Genomic DNA, 22,026 nt, shown 5'->3' with positions numbered 1-22,026 from the left:
TCAATGCTGTTTTTTTACTCCTATAATGGTATCAACATTTCTCCTAATACTGCATATGGTGAATAAGAAAGATTTTATTATCCACCATAAGAAAATTATATTCCAAATCACTTTAGTTTATCTTGCTTCTCTTTATGCCTTTTATTAAGTTGCAATATTGGTTTATTTTTTTGTAAACATTCTCCATCTTCCAAAAAATAAAAAGTTAAATCAATAATTCAGAGTAGAAATCAGCATCATTCCTTACATCAACAATCCTTCTCAATTTATTCGAAAACTGAAAGAATAAATTATACTCGTTTTAGTATCACTACAAAACTAAACTAGTTGGTTTCAACACTAAACAACTTTTGAACTCTCTAGTTCTCAGTTTCAATGCTTTAAAATAACGTGGGTTTTTAATTATCTGTCTTGTTCCTTATCATGGAACCTCAAGTTGTTTGGCATTGAGATACTCTGAACCTTCCTCTCAGTTCTGTGTCCTAACCAGGTTCATGACTATTAGAGAGGTTTTCAACACACTTCTTGAGATACCTCTCAATTGTCATCCTGAATGAAAACAGAGGAAAAATGATCTCTCTTGCTTATTTACTAGTTGGAATAAGTGGATCACACCGAGCAATTCTTGAAAGCAGACTTACCACATTTTCCTTATCACAGTAGGAACTAAAGTCACTTGATACAATGGCAGCATACTGAAGCAGTACTTTATTGATAGTCTAGGAAAAACAACAACAAAAATATTGTCAAATGTATCCAGGTAAGTTCACTGTAGAGGTTAATACTAATCAGGCAAACTGATCACATCTCTTTCAAGTTTTCATAAGCAATGACTACACCTGCATTCTTGTCAAACAAAGGAGCTCAGTCCAACTATTTAGATTAAAATGTATCATATTTCTGAGTATATTTGGAAGATATTCTACATGGATTTATTTCATTTTAATACAATATGCTCCATTACAAAATTCTTTATTTCTAACTTTACTAAATACTCTGAAGCAATACCAACTATATTTGTGGCACCCCTTCTATGCTTGAATATTTATTAATGACCCCCAATGCTCTCTATTTTATTTTTCCTGAATAAATGACACCTTATGCTTTGAATCATCTCTGATGGTTTCCAGTTACCACCCTTGCACACACATACATCATGCCAACATTCATTGTGGTGGTCATTTTCTCATTTTTCTCTACTGTTCCTAAATACCTCATTCTAAGTAGGGTCAGAGTATTCTCATACATGTCACTTAGCAATAAATATTTTCAACAATTTTCTATTAGGAGCCTTACTGATTAATATCAAAGACCACCTCTTAAAATGTAAAACTTCTGCTTTTGTTGTACCACAAAATCTCTATTTACCAACTTATTTATTGATGCATTATTTGCTAAAAATATTACCTAATCTTTCCCCTTTCTGCCCTTTTCATCCTAATTCAACATTTTCTTTCCCCATCTAATAAGTATTTCTGAGCCCAAGGATGACCTCTGCTTCCATAATTATGTAAAACAAGGGAAACAAACCTTGTTAGTTACATTTTATTTCAGTTCCTTAAACATGTATCGATGAGTTTGCATCCTACTGCTTTTACTTAGCATGAACTATCATAAATTAAATGTAGAAGTGATTTTTAGAAGAGAGAAAGCAACAACAGCAGCAGATATGTGCCATTTCTTTTGATAGAAAAACAATGACACAAACACTTTTATTTTCTTTTTGTATGATATATTCATCTTAATTTTCTTTATGGCTTAAAATCAACTCAGGAAGACACTCCAAGGAGTTAAACTAAAGGAGACACGTTTTATCTTCAAAATTGAATTCACCAACTATGACTATGAACTTGCTTTATAGACTTTAAGATCACAATGAAAACTTGAAATCAGGAATAACATGAAGAAAGAAAATCAATACTCTGTGGACGTACAAACGGAAATGATAATATATGTCAACTTAAATAGAAAATTGGCCATGGAAAATATAAAATCTTATCAAGCAGTGGACCAATAAATCCAGGAAAACAGATGGATAATCAGACTGCAGTGTTTTTCAAACACAGCTGTTTTACTTTCGTCCTATTGCTGAATTTTGGGACTTACCAAAGGAGTACTAGTTCCCTATACATACGAACACTACTGTCAATTGATAGGTTCTAATAACAATGTAAACAGTAGGAATCATTTCACTAAATTGCAAAAACAAAAACAAAAATAAACCTGACTTTAGGAGCTCGTTGCACCACAGGCATTACCACTTGTTCAAGATAAAGTTTGGGCGGGGAATCCAGGCATCCATTTCTGATCATCATCAAGGTACCCTAGGGTCTCATGCTTGGATTTACTTCCGAGGAAAACATTAGCCCCTTTAACTTCTGCTAGGAGACAAATGAGCCTGGGATCTCACAGCCACTTTCCTACACGGGCCAGTGGTTAGCAAGTCAGGCCATGTAGGATGTGCCCATAAGAGTTGTGGGCGCACTGGCTATCATAATAGTCATTTCTTTACTAACATACAAAGTATACCTGGATGAAAATGTGCCAAAGCATTTTAAGAGCAACTTCAACTTCACTCTAATTTAGTCACCAAAGTAAATCACTACATTAGTTTTTTTTTTTTTTATCCTCACCCGAGAACATTTTTCCATTTTTTGTACAGATAGAGTGGGAGGGAGAGAGAGGAAGAGAGAGAGAGGGAAACATCGACGTGAAAGGGACACATCGAGTGGCTGCCACCCGCACGACCAACCAGGGCCGGGGACAAACTGCAACCGAGGTACATGCCCTTAGTGGGAACCGAACCCGGGTCTCTCTGGACCGCAGGCCGACGCTCTAACCGCTGAGCCAAACCGGCCAGGGCACTACATTAGTTCTTTAATTAATACTAGTAAGTACTTCATACTAGTAAGACATTAGTCCTTAAATTAATACTAGTAAGTAGTTACTTGTATGTCTTCTTAAGGCATGACTCTAGCAGCAACACTGGTATTCCTGGCAACTTGCTGGAAATGCAAATTCTCTGACTTTTATCTCAGATTAGAGAGTCAGCAATTCTGGGGTTTGGTCTCGGCAATCTATGTTTAAAACAATCTGTGGGTGGTGATACTGATACAAACTGAAGCTTAAGAAGCATTGTCCTAACTACTCAGAGCAGGGCAGAAGTCGCTCTTCAGAGAGAACCTGTTGATGGAGGGGTACCTAGTAAACACTGGAAGGTAGGACTTCTGAGTGTGTAAACTTAGGTCATTATTTTATCTTTGGGGGACTGTTGAGGTTCAGACATAGTGACAGACAGCAGAGAGAGAGAGAGAGAGAGAGGCAACAGATAACTCAGCAGGGCTGTTTGCATTGTGTTCCATAGTAAAACAGAGTTTAAATGAGGGTGGTGGCACCTTGTTTATGGATGCAGCAAAGGAACTGCCATTCAAAGAGCTCCAGATTAAATAAGATGGAATTCTAACAGGACTATGGCAGTGGAGGGCTTCTGTTGTACTTAATGGATCAGATAGAGTGACTCAAATAGCCAAGCTTTGATATACTGTGATTTGACAGGTCACTTCTGGTAATATTGGGTAGGGTGACCATCAATTACTCAAAGTCATTTATGGTCCCCTAAGTTAATACCACACTTGTAGAAATAGGCTACATAGCCTGTCAACACTACCAGTAGGTTCATCTAGGGATTTACCCTTATAATCGATAAGATAAAAGCTCTAGTCCAAAATCCATATTTACAGTCACACTTTAGGATGGGACATCACAGTATCACAGCAACTCAGAGGAGACAAGGCTGTGTGGTATCTGTTAAGTGACATTATGTCACTCCAGTGCTTTATAAGAGTATATTTTAATGCATCTTACAAAGATAGAAACCTTCACAAATGCCTAGGCTTGGCCCAAAGAGTAAAAATAAATGGAGAGAATCTGCATTGACTTACCAGTTGATTTCTGATGACACCAGAATGTGAAGTTAGAATAGCTTAGTGGTTAAAAGCATTCCATACACACCATTTATAGATAGGTGCCTTGTTTGGGTTAAACTTTCCGAGTTTTTGTCATTTAAAAAATTAGGGAAAATAATAATATCTATTCCATGGGGTTGTAAAAAAAAAAGGAATGAGGAAGACAGAAGAGGTAAAGTGATCAGTATATAGTGGTGCTCAATGAATTATTATTATTATTTTTTAAAATTAGAATTTGGTTCACAGAGAATAAGAAATATTTGTTTCTCATTTACCATAGTACCTCCAGCACCTGGCACAAGGCCAGACTATTGCCAGGAGTCAATTAATGGTTGATTTGTTTTTAAGTAGGACTGAATATATCATCACTTCACTTGTCTCTGTTTTTAATTAAACTGCCCATACGTGTCAAGAGCAGCAGGACGGCCAGAGGAACACTCACTACCATGTGCCTGCCACTTATCACAGCTTCCGGATGTACCTGCTAAGAAATTTAAAGCATTTGTTTGGTACCTTATTCAGTCTCATACGTGTTTTAGTAATAACAAATCATCTCTTTATCCTCACCCGAGGACACTTTTTCCATTTTTTTGTTCAGATAGAGTGGGAGGGAGAGAGAGGAAGAGAGAGAGAAACATCGACGTGAAAGGGACACATCGAGTAGCTGCCACCCACACGACCAACCAGGGCCGGGGACAAACTGCAACCGAGGTACGTGCCCTTAGCGGGAACCGAACCCAGGTCTCTCTGTACCGCAGGCCGACGCTCCAACTGCTGAGCCAAACGGGCCAGGGCACAAATCATCTCTTTAAGTTGCATTGTAGAATGCTAAATATTCTAAAATGTCTGAAGATATGTATCACTAATATGTCTTCAAGGGATGGTTTAGATCAGTATAAGTCCTAGAAAGAGAATATGATTTCAGTATATTTTGATACAAGGAACCCAGTCCTAACAAATAGAGGGTTGTCTAGACCAGTGGTCACATATGATAAAATAAACTCCAGTAGCCTGAAGTAACTGCAAAATAGCTAATTAGATTAAGCACAAAGTCTCATTTTTATGATTTAAAAAATCATTCCAATAAAACAGAATTTATTTTCCAGGGAAAGTTGCTACTTTCCCAGTAATGCTTATCATTATTCTTACATTATTTCCTTGTGATAATAATGGGATATTATTGAATTCCCATGGATTAAAAATGTTTTACTTAATTGAAAAAATTTATTAAGCAAATAAAAGCTCATATTTCCTCAGTGACACGTGGAGCCTAATTATTTTCTTTTTGCTTTAGAGAAAGTGTTTCCTGAATGTAATTCTAATACAACCCTCACTGTGACCTCCCGCCCTTCTGTACTTCCCTTTAGTCCTTTTGCTTATATCCCCAGTGGTCTCAACATGGCTAGGTTCAGCTTTACAGCTGAAGGAAGGTCAGAGCTACCAAGAGGTGGAGGATGGGCTGGAGCCCAGAGCCTGAGCCTCAACTCAGCTTTCTTCCTTCTTCTCTCTCTCCATGTCTACACCTTGCATAACCTACTACCTATTTTGAGAGTGAATTCTAGTTACTTTTCTAATATCATGTGCAATTATAATAGTATGTTACTAAATATATGAACCCTGAGATTATTAAATTCTCATAGCATCTTGCTTCCACACAAGCCCTTCAGTCTCAGGAATAGTATGTGACATACTTTTTTAAGCAGTATCCCTGATGACCCTGCTTTATTCTTTTCTTGGCAGTCACCCAAAATGCAGCTGCTAGTCAAGAAAAGAGTTACTTAGGGAATTTTTTTGAGTAATTCTCTTGCAGAATGACTGCAGATTTCAACATATAGAGAAATTGAAATTGGCTACTCCCAAGAAAGTCCCCTCTAGGAATGATCCCAATCAATGATTTTTTAGCTATTATCTTTAACAGTGGGTGGTTATTTTAGTCTTCATAATTAACAGACATAAAGACTAGAGTTCAAAATATTTCGTGGCAGATAAATAATGCAATACTGTTTAGACTGACAGATTGTCTGTCTAAAACTATTCATTGGCTTTTTATTTTCTACTAAAGAAGTTTAGCTACTTTGCCAGTTTGTCAGCTCTTTGCAAATTTGGACCTAACTTTCTAGTCAGAGTTCATCTGCCCTCTATGAATCTTATGCTCTATCTTCATTGGGATCTCTCAGACCAGAACACGTGAGTCATAGATCATGGTGGTGGTGGTTGTTGGGGGTAACAAAGAGTCTTTCCTTGACTGAACTCTGGCCAGGTTCTTCCATGCCCTCTTGTCAACCATGCTGCAACCTGGGACTATAAAGACTAGAACAGCCCTGGCCGGTTTGGCTCAGCGGCTGGAGCATCGGCCTGCGGACCAGAGAGTCCCAGGTTTGGTTCCCGCTAGGGGCATGTACCAAAAAAAAAGACTTGAACAAACGCTAACATAGTTTCTAAGGAACAGGCCACAAGTTCAGGATGACACTAGCACTCCTTCGAGTGCCTGCCTGCAAAACCACAAGGCTGCCAGAGAACTGACTATTTGTTGCAGCCAAAACCTGAAGATGGATCACTGTCTCCACACCTCTGTGGAAGGATAGGAACCTAAATTAGATAACCACCAGGGAGCAAATGAACCAACACACTTGTCTTGTTTTTGTAATATTTCATCCTTTTGACTCTACTGAGTGCCCACTTGCCCCCACTCCCTCTCTCTCCCTTTACAGTGCCCAGTAACCTCTGTAAAAATCAAAATTGAGTCTAGTTCACTCTAGTGTCTTCTCTGTTTTAATAGTATATTATTGATTAAAATCTGTCCTTATCACTTTAACTAGTATCTGGCTTTGTTTATTTTTGGTCAAGACTCCCCTACAGGGTCACCCAACCCATATCTGATGTTGTGTGAGAGGAAGTCTTTGGGTTGTAAAACTATAGTTTCATGGTTGGTTTCTTACCTCTGCATAAACTGTCCTACCACAGTTAATAAAGGTTCCTGCAAGAAACTTTCCCTAATTCATCTATAAGTGAACCAGGTTTACATTTTTCTAAGAGCCAGAGCCAATGACAGGGTCAAGCTCAAGCCTCCCATTCATAAAGGACATCAAATTTAGACTTTTTGTGATAATGGAAATGAAGTTTATATACCCTAGTGTTTGTGTCTGTAGTTAAAAGCATGTTAAGTGCATGCATCTTTTATGGACTGAATCGTGTCCCCTCAAAATTCATATGTTGAAATCCTAGCCCCCAGTATCTCAGAATGTGACTGTCCATGAAGAAGAGGCCTTTAAAGAGGTGACTCTGTTAAAATAAACTCATTAGTGTGGGCTGTTGATCCAATCTGACTGGTGTCTGTAAGAAGAGAAAATCTGGACACATAGAAACAGATCACGTGCAGAGAGAAAAGACCATGTGGGGACACAGCAACAAGGCTGCCATCTGTAAGCCTAGAGAAGATTCAGAAAAAAACAATCATGAGCTATACATGTAGATATAGATATTCTGGGCCTTTTTAAACCTCTGATTATAGCATTTGACTTTGTCATAGTTGTTTACAGGTTTGGCCTTCCCATTATAAGTTTTCTAAGGTCAGAGATCATGCATATTCATGACTGATCTCTCAAAGTGGCCAGTAAAGTGTGCAAGTGAGGCCATGAGTAAGCAAGCACTTGTGGGCAGCCGAGACCTCTGCTGTCCTCCAGCCCGTGGAGCCAGGTTTGTCCTTAGGGCAGGAAGACGCAGGACTGCGGCTTGTTCCCCCACATTATTCTAGTTGTCATATCACTACCCTGCTTAAAAATCTCCAAATGTTCAGTGTTTCTTAAATGGTTCAAAATTCTAAACTTCACGACCTGCAAAGCAAAGCTCTTTGACCTGGACCCATGCTCAGTCCCCCAGACTTCCCACTACTTCTCCCAGAACAGACGCTTTTGCTCTTTCCACACGAAGCTTGGCTTTACCTCTTCCTTCATTCTTGCTATTCGCTTGGCTTAAATACTTTTATAACTTCATTTTTTTAGGGTGAATGAGCCCCATTTTCCCATGAAACCTCTGCCTATTTCAGCTCTCATTATTTTTCATTCCCTTCAACTTACTCTAGATCTCTCTTCATGCAATCTTCCAATTAGTTCTTGTCATGGGTCTTAATTTTATATATATACATATACATATACATATACATATACATATACATATACATATATATAGTATTTTATATATGTAAAAAGTATTACATATATGATCATATATGTATTTTATATACATATATATATATATATATATATATATATATATATATATATATGATTTGATGGGTGGAGAGTGCATCTTCTATTTTTTATAGTTCCCCTGAAACTCTTGGCAAAGAGTAAACACTTTGTAAGCCTTCTTAGACTGTGGGAGGAAGAAGAGGTCTTACGAGGAATCTGGTTGATCAAGAGCAATCTATCAAGTAAGAAAACTAGGTTCATAAAAATCAGGGGAGCTGCTTAGACTCACACTACAGTTACTGGATGACTTGAAATCAGAACTCAGTTGATACTCCAAGTTTAATATACTTTTCATTGTACTACAGTGTCGGCTAAAAAAAATGCTTGCAATTTGAGTTCAAAATACCAAGGCTTATTTCCAGCTATAAAGCACTACATTTGAAACAGAAATAATTTGACCTCCCATGGCAGTGTCTTCAATTAAAAATGGCTGAGTCATTCATGTAAAGAATGCATAGATTTTTTTTGTTTTTAAAGATGATAAATCCATAGTTAAGAAACAGGAAGTGAAGAAAGAAAGATGACAAACTGGAAACAACTGACTCTCTTAACACGAGAATTAGAAATTAAATTGGGGTAGTGGTGTCAGGGGAATAATATGACAAAACAATAGCACTACTCAGGTTTTTGCGGGCAAATAATAACATGGCACAGACTCCGCTAAGAAAGGATTCATTCCATTTAACTTACCTTTGCAAATCTTCTCATTAAGTGAGATAATGCTTCTGGGTTAGGGCATTCCAGTTTCTTAATAATCTCAAAGCTCTGATTAAGCTGAGCAAAGACATCAACCACGGAACAAGAGAAGAGGGCATGATCAGATGTCTGCTGGAACTGAGGGGAGAAGGTGAAACCATCCATTCAACACATTAGCAGGACTGCGGAGACAGTCTTTATTACTGCACATAAACAACTGAATCTCCTGTATCCTGGACCTTCATATCATGTCCCTTCATTTTCCAGTACTAAAACGCCTATCCATTGTAAAACCATTCATTTCCTTTTCAGGAAGATGTAGTGGAACTAATACCATGGGGCAGGTTGCTATTAATTGGTTTCACCACGGTTGAATTTGGGAACTGTTATTTTGTGTTTATTTCTCTCACATTTCCCATAGGCATTAGGATGATTAAGGAAGCAGACTGTGGCTCAAGACTTTTGAGTTGCTTCAGAAGCACTGGGAGGGTGTCTGCTCCTAATCTTGGCATCCTGGAAAGGTTACAGGACCCCAGGGGAGTTCTGTACAAGTCTACTAAACTTGTAAATTCTGACCAAGTCAGTAAGAATCTTGGGGCAAAAGGGTGATTGGTTCTATACATTAATTTTTTATTTACGCAATTTCCTAGTGTTCCTACCTGCCATTTAAAATTGTGTTTTAAATTTATTTTTGGTCATTCAAGGACTGAAATAGACCTTAATAAATAACAACAAGCCTAACACTTCCCCTTAGCTTAAAGATGAGTAGTGGGAATGAATCTTGACAATAAACAAACTTAAAGTAATTTAAACTCACTCCGTCTTTTTTGTCTCTTTCCAGGGCTCCATGAAGAAACTCCATGGACACATCCTCATTTTCATCCAGCCACTGCATGACAAAAGGTTCGAACCACCTAAAAAGTGAATGTTACATACTATAAAAATGTCATTTGCACACAATTAACAGTGAATGCTGCTCTTTTCTTACAGAGAGCAACCTAGGGCCCCGCATCTCTTCTCATTTTCCTTTTCCAGTTCACCTACCATTAGCTTTACTTCATTAAAAATACCCCCCCCCTTTTACCATCAATGTCTATTTCTTTCTGTATCTATTTTGTTCTACAAAATAAATGCTTTTTATGCTTCACTACATTACTGCAATTTTATTTTGTGTCATTTTTCTTCTATCTGGAGCATGGTTCCTACTATATATTTTTGGTGAGAGTCTGCTGGAAATGGGATATTTCAGCTTCTCAGGTCAGCATCTTAATTTTACTTTATTTTTGATACTTATAGAATTCAAAGTTGATGCACTTAAAATATATCAGTGCATTATACTCTTGTTTTAGTCACTTTCGTTGAAGAGCCAACCAATTGTAACTCTGGTAAAGTGTTTTCCCTTCTTTGACCCTAATACATTTAAAGTTTTTCTTTTAGGTTTTAGGCAGTTTTCTATGCTGTACCTATAGGTAGTTTTCCTTGCATTTATTGTGCTCAGGATAAATAGAAATTTTTGAACTGTGCTTCGTTTTTTTCACCAGTTTTACAAAATTCACACCTCGTGTCTTTTAAAGCATTGCTCTGTATTATTTTTTTCTCGCTTCTATTTTTTTTTGATCCAATATATTTTGTATGTTAGATCTCTGTAATTTGACTCACATTATACTTTCCACTAAAACACTAACAGCAAATCATTTCTCTATGGTATTGTTCAATACAAGCACAAAGTTGGGCTCAAGCCATCTCCTCAAGGGACCACATCCTCCTGTACATATCAAGTCATAGCACACAGCACCTGCATGTTGTTACATGTCACCTCCCTCCTGAAGCTCTCTGCATGTGAGTCCTGCCTTTGTATATCCCGTTTCTCACACGTGACCTGGCAGGAGATACATGCTCAGTAAACATGCATGGTACTCGATGGAGCTGAGTCCCTTAGGACTCAGTTAATGTGCAAACACTCTTGGAAGAGGGAACACACTAAGTCAGGCTCACCCCTAACATTTGCAAAGGCAAAAAAGCACAAGCGGAGGCCCACGTGCCACAGACTTAAATGCTTGTGATTTCTAACTCAAGCTAATAAACTGTTACATAAAGTGAGTGCTGGCCCTGGCTGGGTGGTTCAGTTGGTTGGAGTGTCATCCCTGAACACCAAAGGGTTAGATTCCCGGATGAAGTACTTACCTAAGCTGCAGGTTTGATCCCCAGTTGGGGTGTGTACGGGAGGCAACCAACTGATATTTCTCTCCCACATCTCTTTCTCTCTCGCTCCATAAAAATTAATAAAAACATATCCTTGGGTGAGGATTAGAAAAAAGTGTGTTCTATGTTCTACCTCAACAAATAAACTTACAATACTGCACAGTGCCTGGCAGGTGGAAGACCCCTCTTAAGAAAATAAAACATAAGTCTGAGGCATATCAGTGCAGAGTATTGCAAGTCTGCTTGTGTGATTGCGAATGTATTTGACAGAGATATGTTTGTGAAAATGTTATGCTTGATTATGACTTCAACTTTAATATAATTTCTAAGACATTTTTCAGTTTGAATTAAAGAAAAAGTCTGTATAGATCAATATACAGGGTGGGCAAAAGTAGGTGAATAGTTGTGAGTACACAAAACAGAGTTTATTCTTGTATTGTTATTTATTAATTATTGTATTATTTTTTTCAATAAACAACTGTAGACCTACTTTTGCCCCACCCTGTACAGGCACCCTCATTTCCCCAAGAAAATCAGAGTTCAAGCACTTCTACAGGAAATAATCTGATCATGCGAGCCACCTCTATCATGTATTTCTTTCTCTCTGAGTTTAATATCCAAGTAAGACATACTTGAAAAATACAATGCAATTTAATTAAATATGGTTCCCAGAGACATGTGAATCATTTGATGTTAATTTTGTAATAGACATGTCTGCATTCAAATGAAGACTACCTGAAGAGACTTTAGGGCTGCATAATTCAGATGTAAGTATATGGGATTTTGACTTGAGAACAAACTTGGGGCTGAAAATCACGACTTACAAGGAGTATTCAGGAACTGCATCCTTGAAGGCAGGAAGTTCTCGCACATATTCATTATAAAACCATTTCACTTTGAAATGCAAATTCATATAATCGGTGCTCTTGCATAGCCGCTGCTTTTCATGTTCTGTAACAGATAAAGTCAAACATTTAATGAAATTTGGTTTGCCAACATGCTTCTGTGTTTCAATCTACTTTTATTAGTAGTATTTAGAAAAGAAAGAAATATTGTACTTGATATAAAGACAAAGTAAATTGCTCAAGACAAACCTGAAATTTTACAAAATCATTATAAATCCTATATGGAATAGGTCAAGCAGTAATGAGAAATAATTTGAATGTCTAATGTGCCTTCCTGAAAAAGGTGAGAACTCTGACATATTCTTTTTTTTATTTATCTGCGGGCTCTCATATTTTGACTACTTTGGGCCTCATAAAAGTGCCAGGAAGAATTAAAACTCTAAGCATGAATAAAACATGAATTAAACAAGGAGACATAATCCCTGATTAATACTGGGAATGTGAATGAGTAGATCACATTTCTGGCCTGGGTATTTAACACTTAAGACATTAAGATATTTGAAAAGGAGAGGAAATATATCTTACTTCTAAGCCAGATTATTTCTTCTTCACTTTTTACATTCAACTAAAATCATTTTATGCCCTGTGACTTTGTTGACATTGCTTGAGTGGAATTTTCCAATATGTGATATTTTTCCTCTCTTGTTCAAAAAGTATAGCTTAACTGTTATTTTGATCTGAACATGCAGTACTGAGGAATAGAGACAAATAATGTTACTGAACATGTGTATGTCTGCTTCCTTTTCCCCAGGCCCCTAATGTTAATATATTGGTCAACTGCGGCTATCAAGTATAGATACAACTAAACCCCAAACATCCCTAACCATATTCAGGTTGAAAGTGCCCTCTGAGAAGCTCTGGTTGAGGTCTGCGAATCTTTTAAGCTAAAGGCTTTGGCTTATAGGAGAAACATCTATACTTTATATTCCAGGCTAAAAATGTGAATTGAAGCAATTCTATTGTTATAAACAAATTGAGGACATCCTTGCTTTACAAACCTGACTATAGAGAGACTTAAATCCAAATGATAAGCACAAGAAGAAACACAATGCCAAACAGAACAAATTATCTGAACAATGATTAAAAACAACTTGTAGAACTGAGAAAGTACACACACACACACACACACACACACACACACACAGAAACAAGAGTAATACACTAATACTTCTAGAACAAACTCCCAAACAAAATTATGGCCTGTGTGATCTTTTGCTTCATCTCCCTCTGAATTAACTTGCCCCTTTCCCCCTTTCCGTGTTGGTTCTCCCCTTGCCTTTCCCCTTCTGATGCCCAGTGTCCTTCCTCACCTTGAGAGGAAACATTTATCTGATAAACTCATGGGTAAGAACTTAATGCAATACAACCCTGAAACCCAGATAAGGGGAGACTCTTGCCCTGGAACACCCATACACACTGGAAAATTAAATAGCCTCTGGGATCCTCTGTCACTTGGGATCCCACACCTGGTGCTGTCAGAGTAGGAGGAACTCTAAACATCTGGCCTTGTGACTAACACCCCCTGCTCTTCTGATTAACGCCTTCTAAGCCCAAGAGAAACACTTTAGACTGTCTTCTGTTCTCTATCCTGGAAACAGAAGCTGACTGTGACCAAATGTGACCAACGTTCGCAGATTACCATGCTGACAACAGGAATAGAAACTGTTTTGGAGTATGGGAAGAAATTTGAAACATGAAAGCACTTATGTAAGAAAAAGGCAAACTCATCAGGTTCTTTCTCTGGATAGAATAAATACAATAGATTATTGCCTAACAAAGTATTATTTTTAAGTATTAACAACACCCATTTTCTTTGGCTTTAATTCATTCATTCATTCGAAGGTACTCATGAATCAGTGCAGTATGCAAAACAGGTACACATGCTGCCTGGGGAATATTTTAAATAGTAAATGATTCACAGTACTCTCAAAGTTTGTATGTATATGTATAGCTCCAGATATAACATACATGAAGCCTGGTATTGATTCTTTGCCAACCGGATGGATGGCTATTGAATGCTAGAAATCTTAATAGATTTCTTAATAGATTGTTTTTTTATTTTTTTAATTTAGATGAAAGAAATGTAACTCATTAAAATTTAAATTTATTCAAATAATTTACATAAACATTTAAATAAAACAACTACTTGCATTTTGGCCTCATTTTAATAACTATTTTAGAAATACTTTAGAAGGCAATAGCTTTCTGAAAACTATTTATAAACTATACCTAAAAGCACATGAAAAAATTTAAAATGTTAAGTTTTGCATGTATAATTTTTTTAAATTACATCTTTTTATAAATGACATATTCAAAGTATATTGTTTTGAACACAATACTTTTTAAAAATACTTTGAATGTAAAGAATGTGTGCAAACTGATATTGAATAGAAAAAATAAATGAACTTGAGGAAAAAGGCTAAAAATAGAAAAAAGTTCAATAACAAGGTGTTCTTGCCAGGCCGGGGTGGCTCAGTGGATTAAGCATCACCTCACAGACTGAAAGGTCCTGGTTCAATTTCTGGTCAGGGCACATTCCCGGGTTGCAGGCTCGATCCCCAGAGAGGGGTGTGCAAGAGGCAGCCAATTGATGTTTCTCACATCGATGTTTCTTATCTCTCTCTCCCTCTCACTTCCTCTCTCTCTCAAATCAAAAAAGGGAAAAAAGAGATTAAAAAATAAAAAGGAAAAGGCTCACCAGTCTCTGCCTCTTGCAATAAAGTCACTGCAATAAATTTTGGAAAGTAGGTCAAAGCCAGCTGTGAGCAGTGTCCAAGGTAGTTTTTCCAGCAAGACCTTATGTTTATTTGCTCAACTCATTTACACTTTATTTTTCCATAATTGCAGATGTCTTTTCTTCCTCCCTATCTGGGCACTCTGCTATGAACTTACAGACCTCCCCAAACCCATTCTGTAGGACCCTGCAAGCTCCCTACAATCTCACGGTTCCAGAACAGAAACACTTGTATTAGCCTAATGTTCTATAGCAACACATTAGCAAGTCCATAACCCTCTTCCCTCCAAAACCCATGTCTCTCCATTGTGGACTGATACGATAAAGGAGATAGGAAGGATCCTGATTATCTTTTAAAAGATGAAATCTGGTTTTGCTCTAATCTAGTTCCTAAGAATATACCTGATATAATGATTCAAACTATCAGGGTTTACCAGTTCCTTTGCTGGAAAAAAAAAAAAAAATCTTGGAAGAATTGCTGATAGTTTCCTCCTTACAGAGTTGCTTTCTCACCCATGGCAATTAGTTTCTACCTCTTTAAGTCATATATCTCTCATGCATTGTCAACTGATATTTACTGCTCTCTGTAGACAAAAACAGGAGACTAGTATAATCTGTTTTTTTATTCTGTCAAATCAACAAAAGAGCAATTGACATCTTTACATGCATTCTGCACTTCAGCTGATACAGCCAGTTTTTCAGTTTATTTAGTTGGTGATTCAGGTTTGATCTCAGGGAAAATGAAAACAAAGATGAAAGAGTATGCCCCTGTATAATACGGCCTGCATGTATTGCTTGTCCTTAAGTAGAAAATATTAACTATACTGTAAACATTTTTCATTAGTGGTTTGTAATAATCATGAACCTCAATATTTGTGGCAGTTTAAACTGATGACCAAATCACGTCCTCTTCCTCTGGGGCACAGAACCACACTGCATTTTCCAATCTCCCTTGCAGCAGGTATATCCTATGACTGAATTTTGGGCCAAAGTAATGAATGCCACTTCCAGTCTTGTCCTGAAACACGTCTTGTGAAATCCTCTGTTTTCCTTCACTCACTGGCCACATGCAGAAGAACCAGCTGAGCACTGCAAGGAGCAAGGTACTCACAGAGCTGCTGGAGGGTACAAGTCTGGGTCCTCGAGCTGCTTCTCAGAGCAGAGCTGCCTAATCAGAAATATAGTAATCACCCTGAAGCTTCACTTTCCATTTCAGTTACTCACCATCCAAAAATATTAGACAATTCCAGAAATAGACAATTCATCTATTTTAAATTGCATGCAGTCTGCTTAATGTGATCTGATGCTGTCTCATGCTGTCCCTCTCCACCCGCCCAGAATGTAAATTTTCCTTCGTGTAGCACATGCACACTGCCTGTACTCCCTGCCCACTAGTCACTTAGTAGTCGCCTCCATTACCAGATCACTATCTGTGGTATCAAGGAACCATTCTTTTACTTAAGAATGGCCCCAAAGTGCAAGAGGAGTGAGAAGGCAGATATGCTCAAAGAAACCATACAGTGCTTCATTTAAGTAAAAAGGTATGTATGGTTAAGAAAAAAACATAGGTTTTATAGAATGGTTTGGTATTATTTGGGACTTCAGGCATCTACTGAGGATCTTAGAACCTATCCCTAGTGGATAAGGGGAATGACTGTGCCCACTTTACAAGTAAGAGATAAACAGAATGGTACTGTGTTAAACGATATGGGGCTAGGCTACATGGTTATATATAGCCTATTGCATCACAAAAATATTTTCGAAGATTGAGACCCACTTACTAATTTATTAATTAACCTCCAAACTACTCTAATTTTCACACACACACACACACACACACACACACACACACACACACACACTTAGGCTGTCTTCCTGCTTTGGTACTGTATTAGTTAGCATAAGGACCTCTAGCAGATGCCACTGTGAATTAGTCCATCATCACAGAGGAAATCAGTTAATCAAACTTGTTAAGTTCATGTTAAGAAAATACTATATAAGGTTGGAAAGAATATTTATAAAAGTAAAATACATAGGCATGTGGATAGGATAATATCACTATTTATCTTCCTGTCAGCCTTGTTTCATAGTTGTGGGCTCTTAGCTATATTCTGAGTAGTTATTATTAGCACTTAAACTATTCTATAAAAAGTGAGCTGTTACTGTTGTGCTAAATCCATATGTCTGTTTTTCTCATGTCCTCATTTATTCCTCCCATAATGTATAATGATATATTATAAGGAGATATTTTAAATAAACTACAGTTACATTCTAAATACTGCCTACCAAATATCAATGTAAGAAATTATAATATCAAATTTAAAAATGTACTCCAGATTATCTTTAATTCTAACTAAATGATTTTCTGCTTAGTGGTAGACCACATTGACACAATTGAATCTATCTCAGCTGATGTGAATGGCTCCTAGAATTTATTTAGCCACTAGTCCTTTTGCCTTTTTAATTTTGGCAACAAAGTTTTAACTAGCTCATTACATTTACTAAAAACAAAACAAAACAATTAATTTTCCAAACAACATTATGATAATTTTGTACAAATTTAATTTTTGAATTTCAATGAGAAATATGAATATTTTACTATCAAAGTAAATTTTACTTCATTAAAATTATATTTTAAAAAAAGCCTGGTAATTTAAAAAAAGTATTCCCATTTTCCTTTAGATGGTGTCAACCAGTATTTACTGAAAAGAATATATTTTCTTCTGAATTTTTACATTTATATTTATGCACAGGGTTTTGTGTAAAATGCAGAAATGTATAATTATATATCGGTTACAGGACAGGAGTAGTATACTCTTAATCCACTCTTGTGTCAAAAGCAAATAGGCTCTGTTTTGATGAGTCTGTTTGTTTTGTTTATTAGTTTATTTTGTTTAATCAATTCCACATATAAGTGAAATCATATGGTATTTGTCTTTCTCTGGCTGGTTTATTTCACTTAGCATAATAGTCTCCAGGTTCATTTATCCTGTTGCAAAAAGTGAGATTTCCTTTTTTATGGCTGAATAGTATTCCATTGTGTAAATGTACCACAGCTTTTTTTATCTACTCATCTACTGATGGGCACTTGGGTTTCTAAACAAAGAGAAGACTGACAGCTGTCAGAGGGGCTGGGTGGAAAAGGTAGTGGGGTTAAGCAAAGAAATAAAACCTCACAGACACAGACAACAGTGTGGTGATTATCAGAGGGAAAGGTGGATAGGTGGAGGTAGAAGAGGGTAAAGGAGAGATAAAAGGTGATGGAAGGAGACTTGACTCAGGGTTGTGAACACACCATACAATACACAGATGATGCATTATAGAGTTGTATATCTGAAACTTACTATAATTTTATTAATTAATGTCACCCCAATAAATTAAATTAAAAAACTTTTTGAAAAGCAGTTCACATCTGGCAGGTGGCAGTGCTCAATAAACGTTGGTTATTAGGATGTAGATGGTAATGATGATAATGTTGGTCTACATAGTCAAAGACAGAGTGTCTTTGAGGGGACAGGAAAGTTCAAAACACAAGTCCTTTCATGAAACAGTTATTTAAGTTTACTTTTAATTAATCAGTTCTATAAAATTCATTATGGATCGTCTGTTATGTATAAAAGTCTTCCCAGGCACTGTTCATGTCTCCAGCATGTTTAGAACAGGGGATAAGACAACTCATGCCTAATTCTAATACCATGTAGAAATAATGTACTTTTTCTTTGCCTAATTGCTTTGACTAGAACTTCTAATACCATATTGAATAAAAGTGGTGATAGTGAGCATCATTATCTTGTTCCTGATCTTAGAGAAAAAGCTTTCAGCTTCCAACATTGAGTTTGATATTAGCTTTGGGTTTATTATATATAAGTTTTATTATGTTCAGGTACATTCCTTCTATATCTAGTTTGTTGAGTTTTTATTATGAAAGAACATTTTATTTTGCCAAATGCTTTTTACGCTTCTATCAAAATGATCATGTGATTTTAATTATTTATTCTGTTAATTTGGTGTATCACATTAATTTTTGTCTTTTCAACCAATTTTGTATCCCTGGAATAAATCCCACTTGAAAATGGGAAAAAAGAGGGAGGGGGGCATATTGGCAGCCAGAAGTCATCACAGTGTCATTTTCTAGTTTTGAATTTGTGGCATCATTTTATTGCATAAACACTCTGTGTTGTCCTATAATTAATAGCGTACAATTTTGTAGGGCTATCTCAAACATCCATCTGAGTGTTTGACAGCCTGCTCTATCTCTAAGAGGTGATTTGGATGTTCTGGAAGGAATATCAAATAAAAAGCCAGTATTAGGGCCCAAATAAATTGATATTTTATGAGATACTACGTGCCACAAATCTAAAATGTTATTACCTAGAGCTGTTGATTTAAAAAACAAATATGTATCAGGCTTTCATAGATAATATACACATATGAACATCTATTAAAAATAATCATAAATTCATATTAATAATATACTAATGGGATGATGGGCTTTTTAAAAAAAATAAATACACTAAGAACACTAAGCCATGTAAGTAGAAGTAAAGGAAAAAGAATAAGAGTTATGATTTTCCATTTTAGAGCAGCCCTATAAAGGTCTTATAATATCAGCACATCTTTAGAGTGAGAAATCAACCGAAATCCGGGCTGTCAAAGTGTGCTATGGTATTAACAAGGTATAAAGCTTGAAGAAATAAAGCAAAAATTGAAAAAAATAAATGACTATACATAACATGTTAGTAAAAATTAATTTGAACCAATGTGAAATTTCCAGAAAGAAAAATCAGCAAACAAGAAAAAAACAAAAAACTATCCACAATAGTACATTATCGCACACAACTTTCTTAAGAATTAATGACTCAGAAAAAAATATGATGAATTTTTGTAGGGTAAGAAAGAAGATACTGAAGTTTCTCCCATGACACATTTCTGGTGATAACTAAGTCTGAGCAAAACCTAGAAAAAAAAGCCAAGCAAATTAATAAAATATCGCCTTACTCCATGACCACTGAAACTGATGCCAGAAGTTTCACTCTCGAGAGGAGTTGCTGGCACTCCTCCTTCTAATTACAGCCAGTCTCTCAGCAGAATCCCAGAATCAATCGAGGCTCCCCGGGTTCATCCACCCAAGACACATGTGGTCAGGCATACTTCATCGGCACCTTCTCTGATATATCTGTGTAGATCTATAACCCACAAACCTGGCCTGGTGGGTTTAAGAGTAAGACCGTTCTTTCTGTCGAAAAGAAAACCTTTTGAACCCCCAACTTAAACTTCTTTTCTTTTATCCTCACCCGAGGACATTTTTTCGTTTTTTGTTCAGATAGAGTGGGAGGGAGAAAGAGGAAGAGAGAGAGAGAGAGAGACATTGACATGAAAGGGACACATTGAGTGGTTGCCACCCGCATGACCCAACCAGGGCCGGGGACAAACTGCAACCGAGGTATGTGTCCTTAGCGGGAACCGAACCCGGGTCTCTCTGGACCACAGGCCGATGCTCTAATCACTGAGCCAAACCAGCCAGGGCTATTTCTGAATAAAATTATTCATTCATAAATGAGCTCTACAATTCAATCATGCTTTTGGACTTCAAACTTTTCTTTGCCAAAATTAAACTGTACATGAAAATGTTCCTATCATCTTCATTTATGACACCCACACCTACATCTGTGAAGTGTTTTGCAGCCAAGCAAAAATTGGAGCTTCTGTCCCATAATCCCCAGAAGAAAGAACATATACCATGTCACGGTCTGACTTGGAAGAAGACCTTGGAAAATCAGGAAGCGGTATGAAGGATGCACACCATCTGGTGTTAGGAAACTAGAGATGGAAAATTATAAGGTAAACCATGGGATGAAACAGGAAAGAGTACTCAAAAAGACAGAGAGGCTAACAGACTGGAACATAATGGTAAAATATAAGCATCCAGAGAAGCTACTGTCATTAACTGACAAGTCATGACGCAAGGGTATAAAAAAAGCAATAAAACCAAGCTTCACTTACATTGTATTTTTACCCAGAGTCCTAGTAGTAGATGTACTGCAGAGTATTTTCATGAGAATTAGAACTAGGAACTAAAATGGATTTCATTCATTTATGCAACTTATATTTACTGATTATCTGCTATGAATCACGTACTCTTCTATCTGCTGAAAGTACAGCAAAGAAAACAGTGTTCCTGTCATCTTGGAATTTATATATAGTGAGGAGAGGCAAACAATAAAAACAGTTTAATATAATATGAGAAAGTGCTAAGTGTTAAAGTGGAAAGTAGAAAAAATAATGCGAAATAAGAAAGTAGTGAACTGAGAGTGTCTTTTTCAACAGGGCGTTCAGGAAAGATCTCCAATGAGGCGACACAAAAGCAGAACTGGGTGAAGTCAGAGAGCAAACCATGCAGGTGTCTCCTGGAAGAGCATTTCAGGTAGAAAACACAGTACGTGAAGTGGCCCTCAAGCCACACAGCGTGCTTAACAAGTTCAAAGAGATGGAAGGCAGCTAGTGGGGCTCAAGCAGAGTCCATGAGTGAGAGTGGTGAGAACTGACCAGAGAGAAGCAAGGGCAGGTCACATAGGATCTTGTAGTCTATGATAAAGACCTCTCCCCCTAAGAGTTATGAAATAGCACTGGAGGACTTTGGTCTAATTAACATTTGTAAAACATCACTGGTTGCTGTCTGGAAAAGAGATGATAGAAATGCAAAAGTGGAAGCAGGAGATATATAGAGGAAGCTACTGTGGCGGAACAAGCAATGAATGGATGGGGAACTTGGACTTGAGTGGTGGTAGTGATGATTGTGGTGGAATTGATGAGGCCTGAGATCTAATCTGGGTTTACATGACTGTGCCTCTTCCCTCTTCCCTTCCCAGGTGAGCTTTCTAAGAACAGGTACGGCATCTTATTAAAATTTTGATTTTCTATACCACATTGTCTAGTTAGAATTATAGATGAATAGAAGAATGGATAGATAGATGGATAAAAGAATATAAACAACTCTTTTGCCATGTCTATTCCTTTATTTTCCTCACTCTTGTTGAAAACAGAGTGGGTCAATAATCAGACTGGTAGAGGACTTGTTCAACATTGGACTTGGTCTTCAAGTTTGCTGGTTTATGTTTTCACCTGGGGAAAAGTCACTGCTGTGTCTTAAAAGATAGGTCTAATTTTCTGCATTAAAATAAAAGGCCCTGTTTATGTCAACAAAATTTTATTAAGAATTGTCAATAAAACGTAAACAAAAGTTTCCTTCCATATACACATAGCTCATATAGACC

General features: G+C 37.0%; 1 protein-coding gene across 2 annotated transcripts in view; it reads right to left on the bottom strand.

The window, feature by feature from the left end:
• Nucleotides 1-22,026, bottom strand: part of UNC13C (unc-13 homolog C) — a 561,286-nt gene that overhangs the window by 101,066 nt on the left and 438,194 nt on the right. For both annotated transcript variants that reach the window (XM_036264009.1, XM_036264019.1), the window contains 4 exons: nucleotides 11,938-12,064; nucleotides 9,729-9,825; nucleotides 8,906-9,049; nucleotides 642-719 (listed from right to left, as the gene is read on the bottom strand). In XM_036264009.1, the coding sequence (XP_036119902.1) occupies nucleotides 642-719; nucleotides 8,906-9,049; nucleotides 9,729-9,825; nucleotides 11,938-12,064 (446 nt within the window). The remainder of the gene's footprint in view (nucleotides 1-641; nucleotides 720-8,905; nucleotides 9,050-9,728; nucleotides 9,826-11,937; nucleotides 12,065-22,026) is intronic.

The sequence above is a fragment of the Molossus molossus genome, unplaced genomic scaffold, assembly GCF_014108415.1.
Source record: "Molossus molossus isolate mMolMol1 unplaced genomic scaffold, mMolMol1.p scaffold_m16_p_1, whole genome shotgun sequence".
NCBI classification, from domain to species: domain Eukaryota; kingdom Metazoa; phylum Chordata; class Mammalia; order Chiroptera; family Molossidae; genus Molossus; species Molossus molossus.
Note: the sequence above shows the minus strand (reverse complement) of the source record. Positions and strands in the feature narration are given on the sequence as shown.